Below are 23,062 nucleotides of genomic sequence, written 5' to 3' on the forward strand. Positions count from 1 at the left end.
AAATATCCTGAATGGCATTAGGAGGCTCAGCCATGTGACTGTTGGCCCATTTGCACTAAGTACCATCAGTCAAAGTTCGTATTACTTACAGGATGCTTAAGCCAGCGTATTTTTCCTAACAGGCACAGTCCTCTGAGGGTAGCACTAAGCATGCTGGGGACTTCTTTGAAGTAGCATAAAGGGTAATTATTCCCCAAAGTCCCATTTAAAAAACACCCTTAAAAACGAAGTTTTGTGCCTTTGGAGAGAAAAAAAACCCAGACCAATGCTCCTGCCTATGTGGTAGCTGCCTGCTCATCAGAGCCGTGCTGGAGGGCCCAGCCCAGCGCTGGCTGCTGGGCTGGGCTCCCAAACGAGAAATGTCCTGTCTCTACTCCTTGTCTGGACTGAAATGCATGTTCTGGTGGGTAATAAATGGGAAGAAGAAAGGACCTCAGTGAAATGTGGGTCAAATACAAGAGGCTGCTTTTATTTGTTGCATTTTATGTAACGGGCAAGGATAATGCAGGTCACGGTGCCTGGGAAGAGCAGACCTCAATCAGCAGTTCCAGCAGGCAGGTGTCTGAACTCAGGTGGATTTCTGCAACCTGTTACTGCCATGAAACAGCTTCTGCACTGACAAGCTGGCCCCAGCACCAGGCTACTCCTTGTCAAAGCCCTTTTCCTACTGGGAGCCCAGGAAAACACTGGTCCCCAGGGTGGTCTGTGTGATACCCCTTGAGGGTGTTTCAAGGTGCGAGGTGGAGGGGTCTGCCCAGCACCAGCCAGGGGATGCTGAAGTTGTAACTGCATTAAGAAGTGTTCATGTAACACAGCTGGCTGACCCCCAGCCTGGCATCAGCAGGGGCACCCGTGCTGGGCAAGTACAGGTCATCAACACATGCATGGGCTTTGCTGGCTTCTTCCAGAATTGCTCCTGACCTTCCCAGGCCATAGGGAAGCCTGGAGACACAGCCCACTCTTACTTTTTGACAGCATTTGATGTGCTAGTGTTTACTTTCCAAGATTTAGACCCAGACAATAGCACCAGAAAAGCAGATTTCTAGGTGGGGAGAAGAGGGGGAAGGCAATATTCTGTTCAGCTCAACAGAGGGGAGAAGCTGCTCACAATATATACAGCCCCCCTCCTTGGTTTAGTATGTCTCATTACAAATTAACTAGAAATTGTAGCATGCAGCACCCCAAGCTTATTGCCTGTCTTTAAGGAAAACAGTTGGCAAAAGGATTTTCCAAGAGCGTTTCATTTACAGCAGCAGAGATGTCACCAACACAATGGTGTTACATGGCACACTGTGATGAGCACGGTGCTTTGCCTCACTGTGCACACAAAGTGCTTTTCCCACATCCTGTCAGGAGCAAAGAGCCAAGGAAGAGGTCCTGTCCCATCCCCAGGGAGCAACACCCAGGCGGCACAGCAGCTTTAAGCTTTGTGTATGCTCAACACACAAGTCAAGAAGTAAGTTACACCGTGGCTATTTTTAACGTGAGTTATGCTCAGAAACTTGCCAGAAATCAAAGACTCTGAATTTGCCAGCAACAGTTACAGAAAATCTCTTTCCTTACTGCTGTTCATAACTTAGCCATCCCCCTTATTTGCACTGTTTATACATGAATTCCTACAGCATTATGTGCTTTGTGTAAGAAGGAAAAGTCCAGTCCAGACACAGCTCCATGACAGCTCCCCCTGACTAATAGCAGAATTATCCTTACATAAGACCTTTCTCTTCCCTGGCATTTTTTTCCCCACCAGGAAGGGTTCTTCCCTGCACACCCGTCGGGAGGAGAGCAGCTCATCCAGGGGCGGGCTGGCTCCATGCTTTGTGTTGCAGTGCCATCTCATGGCAGCTCCAGTGCCAGCCCTGCACCGGAGGGCCGTTTCCTTTCAACTCTTTGCAGGTATTTTCTTGTCGAGCAGTTCAGGTTTTACATTTATAAACCCTCAAAAAAAAAAATCCAAAGATTAAATAAGTTTTTAATTACCAAAACCTCTATGCCCAAAACTTAAGAGCCTTCAAAGGAAGCAGCAGAGATAATTTATTTTCCTAGATGATGGTGGGCTTTCCTGTCCAGACTGCTGCTATATAGATGGTAACACTGGACAAACATGTGTTGTCCATATTACAGACCATCTCTAATGGCTCTTTTATTTCAGTAGGGAGAAAGAAAAGGAAGATAAAACCCTTACTTAAATCTGGAAGCCATTGCAGGCTTCGAACAGTAAAACTATTGCAAATGTTGAACTTCAACTCCCACCTCCTCACAGCTCCGACAAGTTTCCAGCAGTAAGAGCCCTGGGGGTGCCACATGCCAAAAGCAACCCCTGCTCCATCTGGCACCTTTGGGTGCACAGTGGGAGCAGCTCCATGCAGGCAGCCAGGGATGGCTCCTATGCAGAGCAGCAGAATGAGCACACGCTGAAGTCAGATGCTGCTCCCTGTCCTGTGGTGTGCTGACAAGCTGCTTAGGTGTGCTGGGAAAGCTACACTTTTGAAAGACCTTTTCTTCAAGGCTTCAGCTCATCCCGTGCTCACAGGAGGATCAGAGGGAGGCCTAATCCCCAAGATTAAGGTCTGGATGCAATTGGCAAAGAGAAGCTTTCTGCTCCTTGGAGCACACAGCACCGGCTTGGAAGAGATTCTGCTTTAGCTGGCAAAACTCAGGAAAATCAGGTGCTGCATCCAACCAACTCAGGACCCCATTTGCACAGGTCAGCACCAGGGTAGGAAATGGGCTGTCAGCAATGCAGAGGGGCTGCTGCCCCCAGTGCCAAAGCCAGGTCAAGAGGCTCCTCCTCAGGCTCTATCTCTGATAAAAACCATTAGGGAAACCCCTTCTAAATCCTAGTAATTCTGTGAAAATAACCTGCCCTGCCCTCACTGCTCCCCACCAGGTATTTTCCACACTGCAGAGGAAGGGCTGGGCCCCCAGGTACACATCCATCCCTCTGGTTTGGGTTTGACTCTTTCTTCCCTTTACATGAGGAAGACACTGCAGGAGGCAGGGGAGGAGCAGCGGTCCTCAGGCTGACTCCAGTAGTGAGCAAAGGAGGTAGAGTTGGGCAGAGGGATGCTCGGGGGGGACAAAGCAGCTAGAAGAGCTGAAAAAGGAGCGGGAAGGATGGAGGCGAGTGCAGTGAGGATGCTTACATCATTTTGTCATTGGCTTGACTCCAGAGGGAGGAACATCAGTCTGAAAACACATAGAAGGGGCTGCCGTGGGCTTCTTCAGTCAGGCATCCCACCGGAGCTCCAGGAGAGTCACCTGATAACCCCCTGCCATACAGCCAGAGCAAGGGAAGGGGGATCCAAGACACAAGGCCAGAAAAGCAGTGCAGCTACTGTTGCTGTAGGGTGTAGAGAGCAGCTAACCAGCTAGCTGGGAAATATTGAAAGCAAACAAAACAAAAGAATTCTCCCAAAAAATATCACAAATTAAACAAAAGCCAGTAAACTTCTGAGCAGACCATGACTGTACCGCATGTTGCAAGATCATTTCACAGTTTACCTGGCAGGCCACTATCTCCTTTTAGAGGCAATCTTATTCTTAAATGTTGCCAAGAGCCAGCAGCCTTTAGATGAGGGTTTTCCTACTCCAAACCCACTGTTTCATGACCAAAAGACACACAGAAAAAATCCCATCTACCTCATATGGTGCTTACAGTGTGATCCACCCCACGCCTCTGACCGCTGCAGTGGGAGAGGCAGAGCCATGGTGTGCCAGGCTGGATGCTTCCCCGGAATGATGGGAGGCTGTGCAATATGATTACAAGCCCAGGGAGAGCAGAGGTTTACACGCACCATCCATCACTTGCCGACCGCATTGTTTTCTGTTTGCACACTTGTATGGAAATGTAACTACAAAATGTTCCTACAAACTATTCCCTGATGTGCAAATATAGCTGTAAGTGACTCCTCTAGGAAAGAATCCTCACTATTTTATACAAATTGTCTTGTATGTTTATTACACAGAATCATGATCCAAAAAGAAGGGGGCTCATCCCATGCCTATTCATAACACTGCTCTCCCTTACACATCATGAGCTGGAACATACTCCAGGCCCCCTTGCATGATGAATGATACCTACTTCACTCTTTGCTTCCAGCCTGCTTCGATTTGCTTAATTATGGATTGTGACGGAAACTCTTCTCTCCCAGTTTCTCCATGAGACAGAGCATGCTGTGGGCACTGGGCTTGCAATGAGCAGTTTAGAAGGGGGCATAGCAACACCCAAAACTCTGCTCCTGGCCTTGCTGCTGTGCAGACACCCCAAGACAGCTCCAGAAGCGCTACACTTCCCACTGACACTCTTCCCAACACCTCATTTCCACACCACATTTAAAGCCCTGTGTCTCAGAGCAGAGCACCAGGGTCACGCTGGTGACCTGCCCACCCTCCTGCTCCAGGGATGCTGTGCGTGAAGGCGCAAGCGGGACGTCTCCTGCTGTATTCAGCTTGGCTGGCTTGGCCAGCCCATTCCACTGCCTGCACACAGCCTCAGGGAGAGTGAAAGGAAACAACATACCAGCCAGCCAAGCCAAGACCAGGAGGTCAAACACTGCAGGACAGCTTCTCGGAGATGACAGACGCACCTGAGGCAAGTCCACTTGTATCCTGGCATGGAAGCACCTTGCAGAGCCCTGCACCAACACCACAGCCATAAACACCAGCCCCCAGCCCTGGGCTCCAGCACGCACTGCCTCCCTCTCAGGGATGGCTGAGAAGAAGGTACTGATGTGGGTAGTCCTGTGCAGAGCAACATGGCATGTACGGCTTCAGAAACAATCCAGTCTTCATTAACTTGTCAAATTAGGAAATTGAGAGCTGTCAAAGTGTAGTGAAGATCGGAGGTGGCTTTTACAGCAAGCTGTGGGATCTCCCACTGTTTATCTAATGTAATTTCCTCTTTGTCGTTGTCCTAAGAGAATCATTGCAAGAGAGGAAAAAGTAAAAATGAAGACATGAGCAGTTTCCACTCAAAAGCACCTCCTTTCCTTGTGCAGGTGCAGACAGGAGGGTTTATATAAGCTGCTCAGGATCAGTAATTTTCTTGTCACAGACACATTTGTGTTTTAAGACAACTCCTAAGCTTCATCCCCTCTGGTCAATCCTGCCATCGGAAGAATATAAAAAGTGATTTCTTTTGTACTCCCATCAACTGGCAAAGGCGGGGCATTGACTGAGCCCCTTCTGACCTGCAGAGCTTTTGTGTTCCATGCTCTGAAGTATTAAGTTAGCTAATTATTACTGAGAGGAGTGTGCCAACCTGTCTTGAGCCTGCCACACTAAAATAAAAGCAGTCATAAGACCGAGCAAAGCCCACAGCATGAAATAGCTTTAAATTGAGGACACTTTGATGCGCTTCTCCACAGCAATCCAGCAGCACTGCTAAGGCACATCACACTATGTAAAAGCACCTTCTCCTCTACTCGCTCCTGCTCCACCTATGCTCTTTTTCAACACTGCTCTCCAAAACAAAACTCCACAAGCATCTCCACAGTGCAAACACACCATAGACAAAATAATTCACTCTGATATGCTCTCATTTCCATGACCACTTCACAAAGGCAGTTAAAAAAACCCTTGACAACAGCACAAAGTGAGAAAGCCCGGCAGAGAAAAGCCTTAATATGCAGCTGCAACTTACTTCAGTGCATGTGTATGGTGCAAGTGCCTGGTGAGGAAACCCCACGTGCTTTGTATGATCTCTCCAACACACGTAGCTCAGAGGGAGGGCGGTACTGCTGTGCATGGAGTAACCGTGATGGAAACCCTCCTCCATGCAGAGGAGGCACGACTGGGCTGTGCAAAGGCATGCACGGCTGAGCCAGCAGCCCCAGCACTGCTGCGGCAGCAGGAGGGCAGAGTGTTTATTCTCAAGGTAGCAAACACTCCCATGAACAACACAGCACTGGCTTTCAAGAAGGCAGCACCAGAGTTTTTTGAGAGAGCTGTATGTGAAATGGGACATCGCAAACCTCTGCAGCCCAGATGAAGCCCTAGAGGAACCAGCTGCTGCAACAGCAGAGAGAGAACGAACTGTCCAATGACAGCAACAAAAACAGTTAAATACCAATAGCATCAATACCTTCATTGCTGGAGAATGAAAGGTTAAAACCATACCAGCAACTGCTTGGGGATAGGCTTTTGAGGCAAAGCCGCCATTTGTTGCTTGCTAATTGTTATGTTTTCCAAAGATTCCATCAACTGAGTTGTGTTCAACAAACTGCTATTTAATTACCAGAGTAGAATCCTGTTAATTAGCCAGCCCCAGAAGACAGCCATTCATCCCTGCTAAGTGAAATTCCCAACTAATCCCTCCAGCAGTAGTTGTCTCACAGCCTGGGGAGACACAGGGAGCTTTCAGAGATGCTCATGCCGCCAGTGGCCATCTTCAGCCCTGCGAAGGTGCAAACCAGTACAAAAGGTGCTAGAAGTATAAAGCTGTTCATTCCTCTTGCCGTTTCTCAGCAGTCCCTCCTGGCTCCACCTACCCCACAGCTCAGCAGCATCTCTTCTCCCTGGGCATACTCCTGCTGCATCCTTATGCTTCCTTCTTACAGTCCATGCTTGTGCCCATGTGAGAGGTGAGCAGTTCTCCTTTAGCCAGCTCACCACCACCCAGCGTCAAAGCTTTCCTAGAAAGATGCTGAGAGCACCTCTGACAAGGTGCTAAGAACATTTCTAACACCAGTCAGAGTTCTCCCCCTCCCTCCCATCTCACCTGGCTTCCCAGGACAGAGACAATCCCCACATGATGGTAGCTCTGCACCAAGCAGACCCGGATGGCAGGACAAGTGCATCAAGGACATGAAGTTCCTACAAAATCCATAAAACCAGCCTGGGTAAAGCAAACAAGTGCTCCAGTCTCATGGAAAGCGTTAGTGTGACCTGCCCCAGCAGCAGACACCAGGTAAAGCCCACAGACCTTGTCCCAGTGTAGGCAGGTAACAACCAGACCTTGTTACCACCCCAAGAAGAAATCAGGTTTCTTCAGTTCCACTAATGCAGCAACCTGGAGTTTCTGTGCTGTCCCTCAATATGGAAGTTAAATGGTTGAATATTATATTGAAATGCCATCAGAAATTCATTTTCATGAATTTCAGGAAGTTGTAGACTCTTCTTTGCTATCCATTTAAACAATTTGATGTTTTTCAAGTAGTGGAGGGGTTAATTTAATGAATTTAAATAAAGCAGTTCTCCAAGTGGAAACAACAAATATTTTAAAGGCTGTTTAGTCTATGAACAAAAGAGATTTGAAGAGAGCTTCACTGAAAAATGCACTGGTTTAAAAAAGCAAGACTGGTAACATTTAATCTCAGACAGCAGTTGCAGAAGCAAGACATTTGGATTGTGGAAACCTTGTTTAATGCTCCTTCACTGCACAGGTTTAATTCATAAATAAAAATCAAGTTGTAAAAATAAATCTCAAATGTGCAATTCTAATTTTTAAACTTATTTTATTTTAACAGTTGCCTCTTAATATACTAAAGATGTGGAAATTGTGCAACTTGAACAGCTGCCGAACAAAAACCTCTCAACAATGAATTAATGGTCAGTAGAGTGTCCACTCATCTCTAACATGCAGCTTTTTCTGGTAAAAGGTATCACATCAGTCTTTGGTAGTGTATTAGAACAAACCAACACCTCAAGCAGTTACTATGGACAAACCTTTAAAGATCAACCCCGTTTATATTCATGCCACAACACAAAATCCATTTATTGTCTGTAGTTTTGTTTACGGTTGCTTAGGAAGCCTTGCTGGCTTGAAGCTACCTGGGGTGGGATCTCCTCCTTTGCACTGAAGTCAACAGCAGTTCTGATCCTCAGCTTTGTGGGTGCAGGCACAGGCCTACTATTCTCCTCAAAGCGTTAGGTGATTTCTAATGCAGTCCAATGCATTAGAAATGATTCATGACACTTTTTCATGAATGTACAGAAAAATATAATAAGCAAGCATACAATATGAAACCATTAAAACCCCTCATCTCTTAAATAAAACAGGTGTGGAGTTTGCTACTGCTGAAAGATTTCTCATTCTAGTCTGAATGAGGGCTCTTCTGAAATCAGTACAATTAAAACACAGTAACATCACCCCAGACAGGTTTAGTACCAATATAAACATGTTCTCTTTAGTCAATTGTTTAGTGAACACTTGACTATTCACATTTACAGTACATGTGCCGTTGTCAGTGCAAGAGCAGATTACGCTGAATATTAGAATAAATGCAGTGTAAGTGCTTTCCCTCTTGGGACAAAACCAGTGAGTAAATCCTAGCACAACAGGAATGTTTCAAAATGAAAACTGAAAACACATTTCACCAAGCCAGTATTCCTCTACATACAGCACATCTAGGAAAAGCAGCATGCCATCTTTGTGCACATCTGCATTTAACTCAGTACACGATAGAAGTACTGTACCTATCTAGTACTTCCTGTACTTTAAGATAGAAAGCCTGCTATCTTAATGAAACACAATCTGAATGGAAAAACAATTGGTCAAAATATCCTTTTAAAGAAATAATGAAGAATTAAAAAAACCAAGCAAACAAGAACCTCACGGATTGTTTCTTCTCTGCTGTATTGTACTTCCAGCAGACATCTGTAGGTTAAAGTCGCCCATGAAAACAAGGGCAAGTGTTTCCAAAACTTCTCCTAGTTGCTTGAAGAATGCTTCTTCATCTGTAGCTTCACCCTGGCTAGGTGGTCTATCACAGACTCCTACCAGGACACCTACTTGGTTGGCCTTCCCCCTGGTGCTCACCCACAAACATTCAGCCTTCTCACTCACAACACTGAGCTCAAGGCAGTCAGCTCCCTGACATACAGTGCAACCCCACCACCTCTTTTTCCTTGCCTATCCCTTCTGAAGAGCCTGAGCTATCCACTGCAGCACTTCAATCACATGGAGTGACTGGAAACATCACATGTTTCTGTGATGGTGATTGTCACGATTTTCCTGCTGCACAGCAGGCCTTAGTGCCATATAGACTAACCCATCTCCTCCTCAGATTCCCTTATGCTCCTCTAGCTGTTCCATCTCTTCCTGTAGCTCTGCCACCATGCAGAGAAAATCATCAACCTAGTGACACCTTACACAGCCACCATCCAACATTCCCAACAGGCTCTGGCACTCCCTACAGCCAGACACCTGGACAGTTACATGTTTATGAGGGACCTCTGTCTGGGTCACCATGTCCTTTCCAGCCAGCAGAGAAGACTTGGTTTTGTTTGTTTTCTGTTGAGAGGATGCCATCCTTGAGCACCTTCTTGATGACCCCTGGCTGAGCTCACCTCATAACATTGCCAGGCTTCTGAACCCTTCCTGCTCACAAAGTATTTAAAGAATATCTATGCAAATTCAATCACATTAAAGATTACCTTGACCTAAGCAGTGTTTTTAACTAATAATGAAAATATTGCCTACCTGGGGCTCAAGACAGCCAGGTTTGTGTTATAGCCCTACTGCAGCTTTTAATGTCACCACCGGCAAGCCAAGCAGCTTCCCTCTGCTTCTGGTCTGCAACGTTGCTTCCCTTGACAACTCCTAACCAGAAGGGACTATGGGGGCATGCACCCAATTTAGTTGCTTCCAACAGTGACAGTCCAAACAATCTGTAGGGAAGTGTCATCTGGGGCTCCAGAATCCTGTCACTGAGAATGAATATTCATCATTTCAATACTGGCTAACAGATAGATATTTAATAACTAGAAAACCTGCTGGCTTCTCAGGGATGCAGGCTTTTGAGCGCAAGTCTTGTGCTAAGGCAGCCAGAATACTTTGTCCTCTTCTTAATGATGAGAGGTGTGAATACGATTTCCAGCTCTATACCTCGTTTTCACATGTTTCTGTGTTCGGGTTTCCATGTTCTGTGTTCAAGCTCAATCTGTCGTGATTGCCTCAATCATTTTTAAATTACCTGCTGCACACCAGCCTGTGAACTGCTGTCCAGTAGTTGCTAACAGTAGCTCTTCCCAAACTGCAGCCTAAGAAAGGGAGAAGAAAAATAAGTTACATTTGCATTATTATTTTTTAATCTAAAAGTTAGGCTTGCTAGCTCAGTTTTGAGGTTGTCTAGACAAAAGAGTATTGTAAGTACGTGCTGTGTTATATAATTAATTTCTTCAATTCAATTGCAGCAAGAATTCAGACCCTGAAAATACATACTGGTATACAGAATTGTTCCAATAAATACTTAACAAGTTTACCTCCACTATATCTGAGTCCACAACTCATCCTGAATGCACCAGTTATGCGAAGCCTGAAAGTAGATTTCTCCTAAGAATTTCCCAAAACAAAAAACCATAAGGCTCCACTTGTGATCCTTTGTGTCTACACAGAGGCATCACTATCCCCCAAGTACCTGAAAACCCTACCAGTAAATTAAACTGATTTATAATTTAACCATGATCTCTGTTTTGCCTTGGCTATGAAAGAATTAAAACAGGGGGTAAAGCTACCTGCCACTTTACTCTGGCTTTTAGACCGATTATACTGTTACTTGCTTTTGAGACTTGTTACCACCGAAGCCAAAGCCCATACAAAACTTCAAACACATCTGGACCAGCGTAATGCTCCAAAGTGTGAGTTTAGAGGGACAGTATTCATTTATTTAAAAGAACACAAACACATGTATTTATTTCCATCACCATAATGACTTTTTCATATACTATTTTTAAGGAATGCCTTTTCTGATATATGAAGTTAGCTTGAGCTTTTAGCATTATTAAGAAATCCAGCAAACTAAATGCACCAGGTTAAACCAAAATGCAAGCAGCCTCAAAGATGTGAAACTAATAAGCTACTTTAATGGTGTTTCCTAAGCTATCTTTTAGAATACAAAGAATTTCTGTGATTCATAAACATCTAATCCAATGCATCATGTAAAGCTGTTCTATGGGCAGGACCATCTGATGTGATGGCTCCCGAGGCAGGCTGAAGACATAAGCTTGACAGCCTCTATCACAATGTCATTTGCCTGCCAGTGGAACAGCTCAAAGACAGTGATGGGGCTGAGCACACCCACTGTCGTTACCAGTGCTCACTATTTGTGAGTTGTCCTGATGGTCTCAAGGGTAGAAAGCACTTCATGCAGCAGCAAGCAGTTGCCATATCAAGTTTATGAGGATCTGAAGCATATTAGTCTTCATATTAAAAACTGGCATACAAGTAGCGTCACTGCACACACACCACAACATTTAAGTGACAGTATTTTGTCAGTTGTTTTTTCATACCCCTTGAAAGACTGGTATCTTTAGAAAAGGCTACATTTTTCCTCCCTCCACACCCTTGTCAAGGCTGCTATAGCATATCACCTTTTGAGTTAGGTCTGTACATTTTAGCCAAGACGATGCTGTGTGCACATGTGACGAAGAATGAAGCCAAAAAAAAGAGAAACAGGCATAAAAAATAATAACACAAATAAATCCTTTATGTTATTTCAAGAGACACTAAAAGCTGACTGAAGTTCACCTTCAGAAGTGACCTGGGACATGAGGTAGGTAGTTAGAGAGATCAAAAAGAACCTTCATCTCGAGAAGGGGATGTCATTCAGCCTCTGGAAAACTAGGCCTTTGAGGTTCCTAAATTCACCACCCAGTAATTCAGACTCCCCAAACCACTTGTCACCTCTGACTATCTTCACACCTTGGATTATAAGAGAAGAAAGAAAATTTCAGTCTTCCGGGATGAGTTGGGACTGCAGGGAGGGAAGCTGCAATTCACATACGGGGAAAGAGCCCACAGGCAAAAAACAATTAACTTTTGGCTGAAATTTCCAGTACTGCCTTTCAGCATTTAATGCCTTCTGCAAGGCTGTCACATTTTTCTGACACTCCACTTTTCATGTTTAAAAGCCTGATGCAGCATTCACACACACACACACACACACACATAAACACCACATGTGAAGAGGTCATATCTCCTCTCCTTAACAGGTCACATAGGTTACTTGCGCGTGTTTGATTAGGGGCACAAAGAGAAACCCCATTATTTCAGCAGTGCTAGAACAACAACACTCCTGAACAGATTTTATCTTTCACATTCTTAAATACAAAAAAAAGAGAGGCATGATTCCAGTTGTGTTTTCTTTACCCCCTATGCCCACCAACAAGCCCTCTCCTGGCCATATATTCAACTTAAAATAGTAAATAGGATACTTTTTGTGATATCAGAGTGCATTAAGCTGGCTCACAAAACAGTCTGATAAGTACCAGAGCCAGTGCAAAAGGAGTTAGGAAAGAATGAGTAATATCTTCCCCTTCCAGTGGGATCAAGCTATGAGATGGGATGAGCTATCAGTGGAAACACCATCTTGGTCCACGTTTGACTACAGAAAGTCACGGCGCTACTCACAGCCATACAGAGGGGCAAACAAGCCATGCCAAGCAGAAATAGTCTTACTGAGTTTGACAGAGTTTAGGAGCATTTCAGTGAAACTCCAGAAGTTGTGCTAGACTCTGTGTGCAGACTTTTGAAGAGCGTTACTGAGGTTCTGGCTATAACTTAGCATATAATATTAGCAGGAAAAGATGGTTCTACTTTTCTTTGCATGCCTGTAAGAAAGCAGTTATGAAAACTATAAAATTATAAAGTTTATGCCAGGTGATTATAAAAAAAACACTTGAGATGGAGTATAACACCACAGCTTTCATTTGCTTTATAACACACCAACATTCTGCTCGCTTGTCTTAACATAAAAGGTTATAGACCTTAAAACAGTGTTCAGTTGTTGGGTGATGTCAGAACTAAGAAGCTTTACAACAACTGTATCAGATGTGTTTAAAAGAAACCCCCTTACTAAACAAAGTCTAAGTAAAAAGTCAGTATAACATACTGTACTTTCTTTAGGGACCTTCATTGTCCATATACCTCCTTTGGCATTGCTTTCCTCTCCCTGGTTATGGGAAACAGATCAGTGAAAGTAAGCATTCAAATTCACATCTACATAACCCTACGTCTGGGATTTCATTTTCCCAGAAAAATCCCATCGGAAATGCAATTACTAACTCCAGGTAGCATGACTCAAGCTATTACTTCTGACATCAGAGGTAAGTCTTCCATTGTTCGTATGAAGTCTATCTCTCAACAGCTAATCCCTTTCCCAAATTGTGTGTGTTGGAAAATACTTACATTTTCCCTGACTACAGAACACCTTTGAAGTGGCTGCATATTGCATGGGAACGAGCCACAAAACTATTTCATGTTTTACTATGGTAACCTTTTATTTTGGAAAAACTCTGACATATTTTTACAACAGCAGCTTATTACTCTCAAGCTTACCCAATTTAACAAAGAACATGAGCACTCTTCAGTTGTGTGACAGCTAGAAATTAATTGCCCTTATTATAAGATAAAAAAGACTGAAGCTATCCAGGGTCAGGGCAGACATAACTATGAATCTGCCTTGTCATGACAAAGGCACAACATACAAACCTGTGAGCTTCTCAAGTTTATTCTGTCACAATTCTTTTTATAAGATTTTAAACCAGGGCTTCTTGTTTCCTGTTAAAAATGTGCAAAGTAAAGTTAAAGGAATTTCCTAAAATTTATCTTTGGAATACCTAAACCCAGCATGAAGCCTATAGAGACTGCTCAGGACCAATGGTCTCCTACCAATCCAGACAAACACTGGGGAAAGGGGGGGGGGGGTGTAACATCCTCAAAACTCTGCAGTCCTCAATTCTTTCTTCAGACTTTGTTTTCATTTAATGTAATTTAAAGAACAATGCTGCAATTAACCAGGATACTGTAAGTGTAATCTGAGAACAGCTTCCTGGCAGCAATCGCAGAAGAGTTACTGGGTTACAGATGAGATCAATCTCTTGTAATCTCTTTCCTAAAATACAAAATTACTTTGCCAGTTTCAAAACGGGTGTATCATTTTCAGAAGTAATCTTCACATTTCACACCTCTCATACTCACTCAACAAACGAAAACTAAAAATAGCAAAACCAACAAAACAAAACCCAGAAGTGCTCTCACCCCTCCTTACAAAGACGGGGAGACCTGCACAGAACGGTCCGCTTGATTTATACAGACACTAACACTTTTCCAAACCCAGTTTAGCTATCCTGACCAGTCACAGTTCTAGAAATTTATTCTTCAGTAGATCAGGACAGAAACCGTCCTGTATTAAGCCACCACGCAGTTAGACATAAAACGATCAAGAACTCTAATCTTGAGCAAAACTCTTCAGAAAGCGCTTAGCTCTCTCATTGAGATGGGACAGAACCGCACCAGGAAGAAGGTATGCAAAACTCAGCTTCTGGAAGGAAAACATTAATTATTTATACTTTATTCCATTACTACCCTACAATCAAGTGGGAATTTGCTGCAATGAATCACTTCATAATGCCTTAAATTAATTTTAATCCAAGGTATATGTGCATTTACATGCTTATGAAGCATAATTTTGCACAGGTGAAGAAGAGGTAAGGACCGTCAGTCATTTGCATCATTCTTACATCAGCTTCAGTGGAAAGAAAAAAAAAAGTGAGTTAAAAATAATTCAGATAGAAACAACATTCTGTGTATTCCTGAACTGAAATTCAGTCGTATTTTAGCTTAGCAGTTCTCTCATCATTTCACTTCTTTCTTACATATGTGTTCAGGGGTGGACAATTAAATTACAGCCTGTGTTTTTAATAAGGACTCTTCAGTACATGTCACTTCTAAGCTTAACGAGATCCCTAGGATACTTCTTTCATAGGTCTCTTAAGTTCAGGTGTTTGCAGGCAACAGAAACAAGATGCTCCTGTCCCACGCCTATCTCCTTCTACCACTTTAGGATTTCTCACTGCCCATGCCCAGAAGCGTCTCATGATAACACATACATACCAAAGGGTCTGTCCTTCACCTTGCATTAAATGGTAACTGCATATTGGAGGCAAATTTGTCACAGGAGGAAGGTTGTTGTAGACACTCCAGAAATCCTTAAAAAGAAAAAAAACTAGTTGCATTAATACAAGAGAGTAAGTTTCACGTGGATTTACTTCTTTGTTCATTTTCTCTAAAACTATTACATATCCTGCTCCTAGAGAACTGGCACCTTCTATGTTATAATAAAATGCTCTGAAAAGAACTTGCAATTTTACTTCTGCTTTTTTTTTGCTCTTTTAGATGACAATTCTGCATAAGGCAGAGGTACTAAGAAGGAAAGCAGCTGAACTGGGTTACTTTAGCATCAAAGTCCTTAGGAATAGAGAGAAAAAAGAATCAAAATCAGTTACATAGAGTATGTCAGAACAAACCAATACATAAAACTTTTAGTTTTATCTACTGTATACATATGCATATTTATATATATATACACTGTATATAAGTAGATATATCTAAAATATATACTTAAATACTCACCTTGCTTCACCTAAGACTAGTCTAAACTTCATTATGATTATCTTGAGTTACAAAAACACCACAGAATATTGCACCATAAAAATAACCCTGTGGAACTAAATGCCTAACCAGCAATCCAACTGCTTAGCCTAGATCACAGTGAAAAGTTTTAACCAGATGCAAAGAACCTGAGATGCACATATTAATACAGGAACAGAGGAGAAATTAGAAGATCCGAGTTACCAGGAACCATCGGATAACTTCCCAGCATTTCTGCTAGTGAGAGCAGAAGCTGTCATGCATGTTCAGGGTGGATAAAAGGTACCCAAAAGCAGTGGTGAGCAACAGGGAAGGATGACTGAAAATATCCCGCTCTCCTTTCTTCTTTATCCAACAGCTGGAAGTAAGAAGGGATTTGTAAAGATTTATGTTGCATCAATCAGCAGTGATGCAATATTAAGCATTAGCACAGCTCATTAACTATTATCTAATAATCTTTAGCACAACTCTAAAAACAAAGATTGCAACATTATGTGCCTACCAGCCATTACCATCATCCAGTCACGAGAAGAGAAGGATTAAGAATATAAAAGCATTGGTGTGAAACACCCGATCCATCTTTCATCTTACTCTCCCCTGGTGGTGTGCCCAAACCCTAAAGCTACTGACAGTAGAAGGAGCAGAGCTATGCTGGCAGATGGCTGTGGATATACTTGAGAGCACTTGTGTCCTAAACCAGGGCTGCAGTTTGAAGGCTTTTTGGTTGTTTTTCAGCCAAAATCGAACACAACCGGCCGGCACGCTGACCGCTCAAAGGCGCTCTTCGCTTTCAGAGCCAAGCCTTGCAGCGGCGCCAGTGCGCGGAACCGCGGCGCTCCCTTCAGCCACGCTGCTCCCCTCGTTGGCCGCTAGGTGGCAGAGGCGCGCCGCCGGCGATGGGAGGGGCGCCGGGCCTTTCCTTAGCGCCTCGGTCCGTGGGGTCAGGACCCGGCTCCGCCGGTGCCCGCGGTGGGACACGTGCGGTACTCGGGCCCGGTCCCGCCGGACACCGCTCGATGCTGCGGAGGACCTCCGAGGGCACAGGCAGCTCTTGCAGCCCCAGCACCCATTTCGCCAGGCCTTGCCCGCGGCCGGCTCTTCCCACAAAGCCGGGAGGTCCCTGCGGTGTCCCGCAAGTGGGATCGCTCACCTGGTGTGCCATACGGCGGTCTCACGCAGAGTCGAGTTACTGTTCATTTCATACCAGCGCAAAGCTGGCTGCTGGGTGGCAGTTCCACAAAGCTCGCACACTCACCTTACTCAGGTGTGGATGCTAGCCTCTGCTCAGAGTTTAGTAACATCCCCCTATCATCCAGTGAGCAATTTCATTTACCATAAGTTCCTCTGCAGCCAAGGATCTCTTATCTCAGTGGGTGTGATTTTTGTATTGTAACGAAACAATTTCCTTCAGGGACACAGTTATCTTCTGTTTTGCTAGGCTTTTCAAACTTACTTCCGTATTTCTCAACCTGTGTTCCTTTCTAATCTGTCTGAAGTTAGTTGTTACTCTTCTTCTGATGCAGATGGTTCATTTATCAGTCTTCCACCGCTCCTCAAGGTCTATGAGCTTAATAAGAAAACATTGTTTTGCCAGACTCAAGATTTTCCAGCTTTCACAAGCATAGCCCATTACAAAATCTTACCTTCTTCATTGCCTGATTATACTTGGGCTGGGTCCATTACCAGCCCTTAGGGTTACACTGACATATGCCAGGCACGGTTTAGCTTCTCTAACTCACCCGCACACTGATTACTCCCAGTTCCCCATCCAGAACTGGCTCCTTTGCGCACATACAGTACCAACTGCACCCCATCATCTTAAAGGTCTTTTCCAATGTAAATGATTCTATTTCTAACCATCATCACAACTTTTCAGTGCATGAGACATGGGATGGTGCATCCACATGCAGAGACCTCACTGGCTCCTGTCATCACACTAACAGCACATCGTAACACCTATTTCACAATTCCCAGTAATAGCACACCATAACACCCCTTTTTACAATTCCCAGCACGTGCCCCCACAGGCACAATTTGGGGGGAAATGAGGTAAAAATTGCTAAGGCAGTTTGTTAAAACTGGAAACATTCCCCGCCCCCCCCCCCAATCCCCTGAAGCCAAACTAGGATTTCTAAGGAAAGAGGAATATCAAAGGCAAAGCAACCTCCCATTGCACCTCAGAAGAGGAAACAAAAAGGTGTAAAGTGACTAAACCTGGAAACAGAGGCAACAGAGCAGAGGTGAGGAAACAGAAGAAAACACAGTTGTTGCTCAGGGACCCGCTGAAGAAACTGAGAGAAAACTAGATCTCAGTAACCCTCCTCATGGGAGGCTGTTTGCCCTGATACATCTGATCAGCATGAAGTGTGCCCAGCAAAAAACTAGAAGTTCCTCTCAGTTGCTAGAGATATAATTTGGGCTTTAGCACAAGAACGAGATATTCCTGTAAAGGAAGACATTTAATACGCAAAACTACTGAAACCAATCTTCAAAACCTCAATATCAGCTCCAAGGTTTTTTGGAGGCCCCTATCAAAACAAGTTACTTTAAAAAGACATACGAAACCAGCAGAGAAATCCCTCCCAAGTTTTTTAGTATAGAACAGACACAGACTTTACTACTTGCCTGTTTATCACTAGATATGAGTACATTGCAACAACGGAACTGATGAGAAAAGCATCACATGTCCAAACCTCAAAGATCACTTTAACTAGAGGTCATCAAAACAAGCAGAAACCCCTCAAGAAATCTGGGGCTCAAGTTCAAGTCCTGTGGCTCGTGAACTATGAAAACTCCTGTGGAAAAACTGGTAACTTGAAAACAGCCACCACAAGAACATTGATCAATGTGTTCAGGAGGAATTAACATAGTAAGGGTTGGGGTTGGGTCTTTTTTGGTGCTTTGCTTTGTTTGTTGTTGTTTGTTTTCTTTACGCTCCACACTCAGCATTAAAGAACAAACAGAAATTCACATTATTTAACAGAAAGCAGATGGCTTTTGAATGCACACACAAAAAAGTAGTAGTAAGTTAAAACAGATTTAAACCTTACCAGGTGATTTAACTGTGTTTGTCAGTCAGGAGTGGAGGATTTGCATCAAACTACCCTTGTTTTTTCCTTGTTGCTGACAGAAGTAGCACCTCTCCTACTGTTTCATGTATAATAGAACACAAGCAGGCAAAGCCTGAGATAACTTTGCCTCTTGTTGTCTCGCAGCGCTGTCCAAGAAATTACTTCTCTTAGGTACTACTGCCAGTTTGCTAACGTAGAAGTGACCAATGCACACAGGCTTAACATTATTGTACAACATGCAGTACTGCTGCTCTCTATACTCGCACTGATACTGCCACTGAGATGCTTCAATAGTAAATTCTAGTCAAAACAAGATTAAAATCTATTCTTTAAGGAGAGCCTTCAAAGGTTATCTAGACAATCATGATAGCCATCCAGAAAATTCAGTGCCATTTGAAAGAGCACCTAAGACAGTCAGAATCATAGAATAGTTTGGGTTGGAAAGGACCTTAAGATCATCCAGTTCCAACCCCTCTGCCGTGGGCAGGGACACCTCACCCTAAACCATCTCACCCAAGGCTCTGTCCAACCTGGCCTTGAACAACGCCAGGGACGGAGCATTCACAACTTCCCTGGGCAACCCATTTCAGTGCCTCACCACCATTACTTTCCTGTAATTTCTTTCCTGAAGAAATTCTTTCCTGAATTTCTTCCTTATATCCAATGTAAACTTCCCCTGTTTAAGTTTTAACCCATTACCCCTTGTCCTATCACTACAGTCCCTAATGAAGAGTCCCTCCCCAGCATCCTTATAGGCCCCGTTCAGATACTGGAAGGCTGCTATGAGGTCTCCACGCAGCCTTCTCTTCTCCAGGCTGAACAGCCCCAACTTCCTCAGCCTATCTTCATACAGGAGGTGCTCCAGTCCCCTGATCATCCTCGTGGCCCTCCTCTGGACTTGTTCCAACAGTTCCATGTCCTTTTTTATGTTGAGGACACCAGAACTGTACACAATACTCCAGGTGAGGTCTCACGAGAGCAGAGAATATTCCACTCTGAGGTCATAAAATGGTTAATTTTGATAGTTGCAAATAACGTTTTCCAGAGAAACGGATCAGAGAAATGTGATCGGCTGGCAGAAAACACCATCCAAACAGCAAGTTATCTTTTTAAAAGTTAAGGTGAGTGACCATTAATTTCTAGTCACTTGCCTGGCAAGTGCTCCATGCGCACAAGATTACACGGCATTATTTCAGCCTTTCATCCAGCTCTGGAAAGCATCAATAATTTACGGGTATGAGCATGAACCCCAAAACCTTTTTATTAAACCAGCTAAACTAAAAACCCTATTGAAAGGACTGTGAATGAAAAAACTATTATATGCAGCAACTGAAAAGTTCAGGATCATTTGCTGCAGAACTTACACCTGAAAAAAATTGGTTTAATGCATGATTATAAAGCAAAGGCAGTATTCTCATCACAGACAGAAGGGAAAAGCTGACAAATCTAAACCACAGTGGTTTTGCAATAGCCACCCATAAACTCAGATCTGCACAGATGACAACCATTTCATGCCTTGAAACCCATGAAATTGTGATTTTACTTTTTACTGAGTACACAGAGTAAGTTTAAATTAAGTCAGTGGAAATGTCAGATGACTTCCAAGTGAAGGAATCTGTAGAAATTCCTACTTCTGTAACTCTTCTAGCAAACACACTATAAGGTAGGAGTAGATGGTTGTGTACTTTACAACACATTCTACTCCAAAACAAGAACCCTGCAAAAACTGACACTTGAAACTGTCCCCCTGGGCTGCCTGCTCTGTGCCCTGGGATGCCACTTTCCTGCATCTTCTGAATCCTTACGGGAAAAATTTTACTGCAACGTCAGGAACAATCAAGTTGCCTAATCATGCCAGGCCCACTACACAGCATCTCATGGTAAACTGCATGGGTATCATTAAAAGTGGAACATGGAAGCAGGAATAACCTAGGCAAACTGAATCCTAATGCAAGCTTGCTTCACTATTCCATTATTCCAGCACCAATAAAGAACAAAGGATACAGAGATAAATTCCATTGTTTTACCCATGAATAAACCTCCAGGTGGTTATGCTTATGTTAATGTCTGATGCTGAGTTGCAGCTCTCCTATCCTTAATTCTTCCCAGGGAAACAGAAGTTTTTTCATGTGTGCTCACACTGGCCTGTGTTTCCCAGTGGGAATCTCATCATAGCTTTAGCGGGAGCTTTAAAACCTGCCAAGAACTTCTGAGAACACCCCTGTAAGTACTTAGCAGCAACTGCTTTTGGTATAAATAAGCAAAATATTTACTTACAAAGCATAAACTCAAAACCATGCAGTGGCAACTAAATAAATCTGGTAATCCATTCTGAGTACAAAGACTGATTTCATGCCATCAGAGCTTGTCAAAATGCACTTAACGGGTTGAACGTTCTTATAATATTAACCATCATTTTTCATTGTAAGCCACCTACTCGTAAGCTTTAATAGATGAAATAGATGATCCTAGATAAATAAGATTTTGCTATACAGAAGAAGGGAAATTAAGCTTAGTTTCAAATATCTGATGTGTTCTGTTATGAAGATTCACAATTATTATGAAAATGTTTCAGTCATCAGAATGTATCTATTAAACTTTATTTATATGGAACTCCAGTACAACACACAGAGGGGAAAAAAAAAAGCACATAAGGATAAAACATTTATGTAAGGATCATTTCACTTTCCTGGAGTAGACTAATAACATTATTACTACCATATTTGACTATAAGCATATTCTTACCCTCACAGAATACAGAAGAGTGAAACTATTCTTGCAATAGAAACAAATGACACCTACAAAGCACTGTTCAAAAGCAGACAAGAAGGCAGGCCACAATCCTGTAAGGCAATCTGCCCTGTGTGACGAAGTTTAGCTAGAAACGAGACTTCCATACTAGGCTGTTGTGTGATGTGTGCTCAATTTCTGACAGCACTGATCTGTATACAAGGGTGCTGGTATTTTCCTTGCTGTTGACTGAAAACAGTCTGTCAGCAACACTGTCAGCTCAAATGCAGTTAGATCTTCAAGGGATGGCTTTTTGCAAGGGTATGCAACATCTTCATCACTGCATGTGCGTGCACACACATTGAATTGAAAGCTGTTACTACTGGCAAAACCTCCAGCTTCTTGTCATGAGGCTGAAAAATCAAGCAGCTACTAGTGCTAGTATGCTTCCTCTGATATTTTGGTAGGGAAAGGCTTACTTGGTGTAGCAGTAAACATAAACTGGCATACAATACCCATGCTAAATTACATCAAAAAGCATAATCAGCTTCACAGCTTTGTATTTACACAAAGATTGCACCCAGATCCACAACCCTAAATCCCATTACGGGATGGTTTCAAGTGCTTAACATGGCTTGTTATTCAGGACATCCCAGCCTTTGATGGCCATTTCACTTGACTTCTGTGCAATCCCTGTGTTGAATGTGCTACACCACGTGGATATAAGCGACCAGCTCTGTAACCCTTCCTTGTTTCTAATTTGTTTATATTCAGGGATGCACGTTGTCACTGTTGTAATAAAATTAAAAGACTATGAAGTGTAGCAAGAACTGGAAAGCCAATCTTTACTTTCAAAGCTAGAGGCTGCTGTAAACAGGACCCAGCACCAATCCAGAGCCTCACCAAGATAAACACAAGCATGAAGCGCCACCAACATGAATCAGCTTCCCAAGGTGGCACCAGAGGCATCTACAAGACTTACTGAAATTCCCCATGCCCCATAGCATCACAGCATGCAGAAGTACTACAGATGAGACATGTAGGTATGAACTTGAAAACGTGGACAAACGAAACAGCAGATCTAAACTCCTGGTTTCACAGCTTTTAGCATATGACCTTATAACATTTTAACAGTTTAAAGGGAAATCTTGTTTCTCCTAAGAGAAAAACACCTGACAGCTTCTCTTCTATGAAGCTGCTGACCCATAAGCATTCGAAGATCATAGATGGGATCTTATTTGTCAAACTGGTGAATAAGATTCCCCCAAACACTTTCATCATGCTCACTTTCCTAAAGCATATATATATGGGGCAAGATACAAAAGAGTGGTATCAGATGGCTGCTATTTCAGACACATACCGAGAAAGGCTCAGCACTTACGGGAAGTGCACACACTCCATGACATGTGAAATAATGGCAATGAACCTGAACCTGGTCCCAGGATCCCAGCCTCCTCTGAGTGCCCAGGCACTCACAGAAACAAGTGCTGCTGCAGATAAACCAAAGGCATTTACTTCTAAAGCAGGACATGTATTGAGTGACTCCATGATAAAAGCAAGGTCATGAACCCCAAGGGAATAATTGGTGGCATATCCCTAGTTGTTATAGAAAGTACCATTCAGCTGATGGGTATTTATTTTAACAGTGTGACTTCATGAAAAGATACATTTTGGAGATATTAAAATGTATGTCATGGATCTCTCACAGTAATTTAATAGAAGCAGATTATGTATCCATCTCAGTGTCTGTTTATCCTTAAGCATCATTTCTCCCTGCTTTTCAGTCCAAGTAAAGGGTAAAATGTAGTAGCAGTCAAAAAATCAATACCAGCTCATTAGGAAACATCACTGCTCCACACTAGGAGTGGCTAAAGTAAGTTTAAAAAGT

At 43.3% G+C, this 23,062-nt stretch overlaps 1 protein-coding gene across 1 annotated transcript in view; it reads right to left on the reverse strand.

Annotated features, from left to right (window-relative positions):
- Nucleotides 1-481: 481 nt before the first annotated feature.
- Nucleotides 482-23,062, reverse strand: part of EIF4E3 (eukaryotic translation initiation factor 4E family member 3) — a 38,129-nt gene continuing 15,548 nt past the window's right edge. The window contains exons 4-7 of the mRNA XM_062630192.1: nt 14,833-14,931; nt 12,834-12,893; nt 9,918-9,984; nt 482-1,938 (exon numbers count right to left, since the gene is read on the reverse strand). Coding sequence (XP_062486176.1) covers nt 1,883-1,938; nt 9,918-9,984; nt 12,834-12,893; nt 14,833-14,931 — 282 coding nt within the window. The 3' untranslated portion in view covers nt 482-1,882. The remainder of the gene's footprint in view (nt 1,939-9,917; nt 9,985-12,833; nt 12,894-14,832; nt 14,932-23,062) is intronic.

This window comes from Pezoporus occidentalis, unplaced genomic scaffold (genome assembly GCF_034315485.1).
Source record: "Pezoporus occidentalis ecotype Australia unplaced genomic scaffold, CSIRO_AGI_Poc_V1 ctg35, whole genome shotgun sequence".
NCBI classification, from domain to species: domain Eukaryota; kingdom Metazoa; phylum Chordata; class Aves; order Psittaciformes; family Psittacidae; genus Pezoporus; species Pezoporus occidentalis.